A 7,898-nucleotide genomic window follows, 5' to 3' on the forward strand; every position below is an offset into this window, starting at 1 on the left:
TTTTAAAATTAAACAATTAATTTGAATGAACTAATTTGTTTGATAAAACATATATGTTTTTTTTTAATAAGGTGGATAAACCACTAATTTATTTTAAAAAAAAACATATGTTTTTAAAATTAAACAATTAATTTTAATAAACTAATTTGTTTGATTTATTTCAACCTCTTCAATGAACACCCCTTTTGGGCATAACACATAATATATAGACCTTTTTACAACATATATATATTTATATATTAATTGTCATGATCATTAATTAAATGCATACTTTATTTTAAACTTCAAAATCATTCCAATTGCAAATTTAAAATTAAAAGATGACACCCTTGTTCTTCTTCCATTGAATACACAATTTCTTCTAAATTTTTGTGTTTTACATTCAATTAAATTTTACAAACATTATTATAAGAGTTATTATTATAAACATCTATATATATATAAATATTATTAAAGTAGATGTATAATAATCTACTTCCGGAGTGATTCAAGGAACAAATTTTAATTTTTTATTACATTTAAGTTTTTATTTATATTACTTATGATATTAGTAATTAAAAAACTTTAATTGCACTTATTTATTTATGCAATAAATATCCATAAGACTTTTGAAATTTAATATATATAACAATTTTCATTCTAAGAGTTACTTAATTATATATTTTTTAATACATGATATTACCTCAAAACCCCTCACAATTTTAAAAACTCCGAAACCGAGAGAATGCCTAGTTATTATAACAGTTAATAAAATATTCTAACAAAAACTCCCAACCCAAAATATCACAAGCACACATTGTATAATTAAAAAAAATAATTTTATATCATCAACAAAATCTAATGAATTGATTTATAATCACAAAAGAAAGAGATACCACTCGCATTCTATTCTATATTCCATGCAGCAACAAATTTCAAGATGACCTGTTAAAATATAATTTTCCAAGAATATAACCAGAGCCAAGAAAAAACACAATATTATCATTCTATCCTTCTATGAATATATCAAATTTTTTTTTCCTTTATAGTATCTATAGACATAACAAGCTCATCCCAGTTTGGTAGTATAAGAACCTAAATGCACAACCAAACTGATTGATACAAACATACATTTTCAACTCAATGATTATTTTCTGTTATGTGCCGGAGAATTACTCTTCAAACTCAGCTTCTTGTCTTCTCCATGAATTCATATTCATGATGTATCAAAACAGGGGAGAATGAGACTTATGATACTTCAAAAGGACATCTCAGTTGTTGATTCATGCTCTGAGAGCTTTGAGGGGAATCCAAGTTCATCGTTAGAACTTCTTCGGACAACACTAGCTCTTTGCATTAATCGAACTAATGCTTGCACAACTTCAGACATCGGTGGGCGAAATTCCGGCTCCGACTATTAAAAGAGAAAAAAAAAAAAAGTTTTAGTTCTAGAATTTTTGTGAACAGTAAGCAGAGATGACTGTAATGCATGGCATTGATTGAAAAAATAAATAAATGAAGTAAAGCTGAATATGAATTACCTGAACACAAAGAGCGATGATGTCAGCAAACCGCGAAAGTGATTTTGCCGGGTAAATTCCATTTAGAGCTGGATCAACCATTTTAGATAATGAATCAATGTCATGAAGTTGTGGAGTGGCCCATCTGACCAATGACTGTTCTGATCTTGGTCTAGAACTGAAAAAGAACCAACACAAAGAAGAAAAAACAAGAGGTTCAACTAACATGATGCATCAGCAGAATTAGAAGATTGAACATTATCGTTCGAATGCACCTGTCCAATGGTTTCCGACCCGTGAGAAGCTCTAACATAACTACTCCAAAGCTGTAAACATCACTCTTTACAGTGTAGACACCAGACATTGCGAATTCGGGAGCACTGTAACCAAATGAACCGATCATTTGGGTTGAAACCTACAAACAAAGAATACACACTAAAACATTAACATAAATGTGATATATTCTATTACAATATGTGATAGGTATGTTAGGTGGTGCATCTACGTTAAACAGCATAGTTAGTAAGAAATAATATGAATGGTTGTTAGCATATTATTGGAATATATCGAAAGTATCAAAAAAATCAAGTCTAAATAATCAACACTTCAATCTTGCATCAGTGTGGAAGTTCATAATAGTGTAAAATTTTTATTATAGGTGAAAGAGCACATTTGGTCTTTCAACCAAAAGCAGATTCAGTTTTGGTCCTTATTTAAAAATGTTTCAAAATCCTTGGGAGGAAAATGAATTTTCTGACATCGTTCACAGGCCAAAAGTACACTAATACATTTTTTTTTATAATAAATTCTTCTCTTCTTTCCATTTCTACACTTAACAATAAATTGCATTGGTTTGCATCCACCATATTCAACCACCACAAGAAAAGTACAAAATATAAGATGGAGGACTTGCCTGTCGCTCTGTATTAGGCGTTAATGCTGCTAGCCCACAATCTGATAAGCGAGGATTAAGCTCTTCATCAAGTAGTATATTTGCCGATTTGAAGTTTCTATGTACAACGGAAGGTAAACATACTTCATGCAGATACCTGACAGTATAGACATGAATATCAATAAATAAAAAAAAAATCTTTAAGTTTTTTCAGTAGTATCTAGAATAAGCTGAGATTGGATAAATTCTTACTCTAGAGCTCTAGCAGTGCCAAGTGCAACCTTAACACGTGCATTCCAAGTAAGTATCCTACCGCTATTATCCGCAAAGTGCAACATATCATGCAAGGTCCCATTTCCAATGTACTCATAGACCAAGAGGCGCTGTCCGTGTTCTACACAGCAACCGGCGAGTGTTGTGATATTCGGATGTCTAAGTCGGGACATATTTGAAACAGCCTCAAGAAAATTATCTTCCTCTTGCAAAGACACTGCTGCACTGTCGATCTTCTTGATGGCAAATACCTGCAAATTAGAGAATATGAGTTCAGTGAAGGTGTGAGTTTAGAGAGATCAGAAGCAAAAAAGGAAAGATTTTCAACTACAGTAGGAAGCTTGAACAAATTAATAAGTGTTCACTACCTTCCCATTTGAGAACTCAGCCTTGTAAACCCGACCAAGAGAGCCTTCTCCAACGAGATTTTCTTGACTAAAGTTGTTTGTAGCAATTTGAAGAGCAGCAACAGTATATGAAGTTGCAGTTATAGGAACTTTCGGCCTTCGCACAGAGGCATTTTTCCCATAAGCCTTTTCAGCCACCACTATGTCAGAAGGTGGTGACTTTAGGTTTGTTTTTGGAGCACTCTTGAGCTTTTGCTCTTGCAACTCCTTATTGATCCCTAGAAGTCATTCATCATAAAAATAAAATTAAAAAAATAATAAGAAGAAAAAATTTACAAAATTAGTGGCCACAAGAGTTGATGATTGTCCTATAATAATAGATTTTTTTAAGACAAAGTGATTTCAACATTGTTGATGTCAAATTAAACAGAATAAACAGGACCCTCCAATCAATTATGAAAGACGGAATTTCAATAGCTATGGGTCTTATCATCATTTATGGTATGGCATAATTTCTCAAGAATAAATTCTAGATTTTCATGTATAAGGAAAGGGAGATTTTGTTCATCATGGTCAGTGTTTCAATCTATGTGTTTTGGCTGATCAGTTCTCTAAGTTATCAAACATCAGTCTTTCTCATAATGGATTTTACATGTCTATCAAGATTTTATTATGATCATCCCTTGCATGCATGTTGACATGAGGAAGTTTCCTGATTCGCACTTACGAATCGATTTGAACCACATAAACCAAATTTTTATCATGAAATAAAAATAGAAATCCTGCTTTGTTTTGTGGTTTCAAATTATCAAAGAGTGCAAAAAGTTTCCACGGATTAAGTTATGACAGCTTCACTAGTACACTGTTTTATTACAATCTTCATCTTCATGTCACCTATCCAAATAATCACCCATGGAAAAGTTAGGAACAACACTCTTATGACACTTTAGTTCATTTAGAAAGAAGCTTGAAGATAAAAGCTAAAAACCAAGAGTCAGAAGAACAGTTGATAAAATTCAGTAACTAATGTTATATTTGCTGGAAAGGATTTAGAGATAAACATTACCTTTATCAGCTCCAACAGCGAGAACTCCTGAAGAATTCCTCGCATTGCTGTGACTATCTTTCCTACTGTTTAGAAGATTGCGAACACAGATAATGATGGCTAATGTTGCACATGTAACACCGAGTATTGAGCCTAAAACTATGCCGACAATTGAACCTGCTCCTAAACTTCTCTTGCTTCTTTGTTCTTGATCTGAGGGAGAACCTCCACTCTGTGGAGGACTGGAGCTAGGTGGTTGGCTTCGATTATGATGCTTATGCTGTCTCTGAGGAGGAGGAGGTGTAAATGGAGGTGGTGGTGGAGCAGGACCATTGGAGAAAGAGTTACCATCAATACTGAGTAGATGCAGAAAAACATTATAGTCGTGTATTAGGAATGTAGAATGGAAAAAGGCAGGAAATGCGAGAGAAGATCATAACAGTTACTCACACAAGGTTTGGAATCGATTTGAACTCTTGAGGTATCCAGCCAGTGAAATGGTTATTCGCTATGTTTCTGTCAGCATGGCAGTGATTAGATAACATTCATACAAGCACAAAGCTTTATAAGAGGTACAGCTAAACTTACAAATCGATCAAATCAAGGTTGGTCAGAAGATTCACTTGGCCAGTTAATTGATTGTCTTGCAAATAGCTATATACACATTAAAAAAAATAATAATAAGACAAATCTTAGTGCTGAAACAGGTGTATACTTGGCAACCAGTTAGTGAGAACATTCAATTATGAGTCACTCACAGGCTAGAAAGGTTTGAGAGGGAGCCCATGGAGGTTGGAAGATCACCGGTGAAGCTGTTGAAAGACAAATCCCTGTCACGACAATAAGTTGAAGAATTAGAGATGAAAATGAAAACGATCACAAGTTAGAAAGATAATAAATTAACAATCTTCTAGGTCTACATGACTAAGAAACTAAAGGCAATAGCAAAACAAACTAGGAAATATTTAGATAGAGTTCTATCAAAAAAATTCTTTCCTTCAAGAGGACATAAATTTTCCATTAATATTCAAATATTGAGAGCGCTCGACCTCTCCATATCAGTGGTCACAACAAAAAGTGAACTAGAAAAGGAATTTCAATGAAAACAGCTTATTAAAGGTGTATAATAAATAACATGCAAATTATATCAATCTTACAAGTCTGAGAGGTTCTCAAGATTTAAGAAGAGATCTCCAATCGATTGTGACAATGTGTTGTGGCTTGCATTGCTATAAAATTCAAGAACTTGTGAGCAAGAAAGCAATTCAGGAATAGTACATAGCTACGATTAATTTTCACAAAAAGTCAACAACTTACAAGTAAATAAGGGAGGTCATAGTCGATATCGAGTACGGCAAATTTCCAGTAAAACTGTTGCTTGCAAGATTCCTGCATATATAATGAAACTCATCAAATCAAATAAAACTTTCATCATATAAGAACCTCTTTCATCATATAAGGAAATAGTTGATGTAAAACCTTACAAATGAGTAAGATTCGGTGGTAGTTGATACGGTATGCCATCATGTATATCGTTGTCGCTTATGTCACTAGTAACATGAAAAACAAAATCATAAAAAAACTAAAAGCCATGCATCGAGATGTAACCTGAGAGAGCTTACTTACAATGTTCTTAAAGAGAAGAGGTTTGAAAGAAGGTATCCGAGAGTACCATTGAGACCCAATCCAGAGACCTGTCTGTTTGAACAACCATAAAATGTGTGATTCTCAAAAGCAGATCCTAATTTGAACAATCAAATTAATAAGGTACATATGAACTACATGGAAGTAACAGCTGAACCGGCACATGAAACCCCCTTCCATGACTCTCCGCAAGGATCTCCACCATCCGATCTCCACCCGGAAAGTTGAGGCGGGTTGTTTAACGAACCATACAGAACCCCAAGTGCTTGTACTGCAAGACACCAGCCATTCCATCAGTACCAAAATTTGCAAAATAAAACATAGAAAACAGACTTGCATGTTTCAATGAAACTTATTCATATGTATCTTCCACCAAGAAAAAGAACAAATCTTTCCAACATTGAGTTTCTCAAATAAGCACAAGAACATGATAACATGAGAAACCAGAGAAGAAAGAGACACAACAACAACAACAACAACAACAACAACAACAACAACAACAACAACAACAACAACAACAACAAAATATATACAAGAAATAATGTTGAAAGGGACAACATCTAATCATAATCAAATAATTTCACTAGGATTCTCCTACAAAAACATAAAAGAAATGAAATTAATCAAAAAAATGCAAATGCATTCACTTTCATCTCCTCCCTTTCTGTCAGATCAGCATGCATAAACACAAAAAGAAAACCACCAAGAATCAAAACCCTGAAATGAACACCATCAAATCAAGAACCAAATGCACTCATTCACATCCATCATCCCACAAAACACTAAACAATGCCACACATACAGTGACAAGAAAAACAACAACCATGATCCCAAAGTTAACAAATGAGATCAAATACATTTGGTTCACCAGAAGCACAAACAACCATTAAAAAAAAAAGCAGAAAGAATCCAAGAAAAACTCAAAGAAAAATTAAAGATCAAGAGATTAATACCATCAGTGTCATCAGTGACAGCCTCAAGAAGAGGAACAAGGATGACAAGAAGAGCAACAAGAAGGAGAGGAGGTAGCAAAGAAGCCATTGCATCCACTAATGGAAGGCTCTAAGAAGAAGCAAAAACAAGAAGAGCATGTGGTTGTTGTTGAGGAAGGTCAAGGATGGAGTGTCGGCCAAGGCCTTCTTCTTCTTCCACCACCACCTCTTCCTTCAAGGAGCAGGTGGTCTGTTTTTGGACATAAAAACATAAAAATAAATATATACATATTAATTTATTATTTTTATTAATAATAGTAATAAATAATAATTATTATTACATGTTAATATTATACATATACTTGTAAAGATATTGTTTATTTATTAATATATATATATATATATATTTAAATTTTTGACTTGTGAAATTTAAATGGGTAACTGTTAATTAGAAATGTTTGTTTATAGCTATTGGATGATAATCAAATAATTATTATTAAAATAATTGTTTATAATTACTGGGTACTTATATTGTTTGACAGTATTTAATATTGTTTATGAATAGAGAATAGTTTTGAGATAATGATTTAATGGTTATTGTGGAGGTCTCTAGGTGATGGATTATATATATATATATATATATTAAAATAAAAATATAAAAAAATAGGAGTGGGGTGAATTATAGTTTATATTTTATAAAAAAAATTGGTTGTTTTTTTCCAGAAAATATAAGTTTTTATATATGGGCATTATTATTATTATTATTATTATTATTATTATTATTATTATTATAAATTATTTTGATTAGGTAATGGTGTGTTGGAAGTCTTTGAACTTGGCAGGTAGCAGTTTAAAGGATTAATCATTTTTTTTTTTTTTTAAATTTAGTAAACATCACTTCACTTTCAATTTTTTTAATGATGATTTCAACGAACCGTACAATTGATTAATTAATTTAAAATTAAAAAATAGTTTATTTTTATTATAATTATTAATAAAGGGTAAAGTTTTAGTTGATTTTTTATCATAGTAAATATATATTTTTAGATATATATAAATTTATTTTTTTATTTTTGCAATGCATGTGAATTTAAAAAAAATCTAATAATTAATAATAACAAAAAAAGGAGGCATTAAATATTAATGTACAGATGAGCACCGCAGCAAAATTATTTTGATTAGTTAATGCTCTGTTGGAAGTCTTTGAGTTTGGCAGGTGGCACTCTTTGCCTATTTTTTATTTTTTTTATTTAAAAAAACTAATTT

The 7,898-nt window shown here is 31.9% G+C and overlaps 1 protein-coding gene across 1 annotated transcript; it reads right to left on the bottom strand.

Annotated features, from left to right (window-relative positions):
• Positions 1 to 912: 912 nt before the first annotated feature.
• LOC120279530 (protein STRUBBELIG-RECEPTOR FAMILY 8) lies at positions 913 to 6,872 on the bottom strand. The gene is made up of 16 exons (XM_039286454.1): positions 6,654 to 6,872; positions 5,839 to 5,971; positions 5,683 to 5,754; positions 5,541 to 5,606; positions 5,374 to 5,445; positions 5,214 to 5,285; positions 4,815 to 4,886; positions 4,645 to 4,710; positions 4,507 to 4,572; positions 4,078 to 4,412; positions 3,033 to 3,289; positions 2,644 to 2,915; positions 2,413 to 2,548; positions 1,775 to 1,914; positions 1,521 to 1,677; positions 913 to 1,393 (listed from the first exon to the last, which is right to left on the bottom strand). Exons 1-16 carry the CDS (start codon positions 6,739 to 6,741, stop codon positions 1,238 to 1,240), a joined length of 2,160 nt encoding a protein of 719 aa, XP_039142388.1. The 5' UTR covers positions 6,742 to 6,872; the 3' UTR covers positions 913 to 1,237.
• Positions 6,873 to 7,898: the final 1,026 nt, after the last annotated feature.

The sequence above is a fragment of the Dioscorea cayenensis genome, chromosome 16 (genome assembly GCF_009730915.1).
Source record: "Dioscorea cayenensis subsp. rotundata cultivar TDr96_F1 chromosome 16, TDr96_F1_v2_PseudoChromosome.rev07_lg8_w22 25.fasta, whole genome shotgun sequence".
Lineage (NCBI taxonomy): Eukaryota > Viridiplantae > Streptophyta > Magnoliopsida > Dioscoreales > Dioscoreaceae > Dioscorea > Dioscorea cayenensis.

Coding starts and splice junctions, on each gene's coding strand:
- LOC120279530 (XM_039286454.1), bottom strand. CDS start 6,741: ATGGCTTCTTTGCTACCTCCTCTCCTTCTTGTTGCTCTTCTTGTCATC. Junction 2,549..2,643: donor GGCACTGCTAGAGCTCTAGA/GTAAGAATTTAT, acceptor CTATACTGTCAG/GTATCTGCATGAAGTATGTT. Junction 1,678..1,774: donor GGTCGGAAACCATTGGACAG/GTGCATTCGAAC, acceptor GTTCTTTTTCAG/TTCTAGACCAAGATCAGAAC.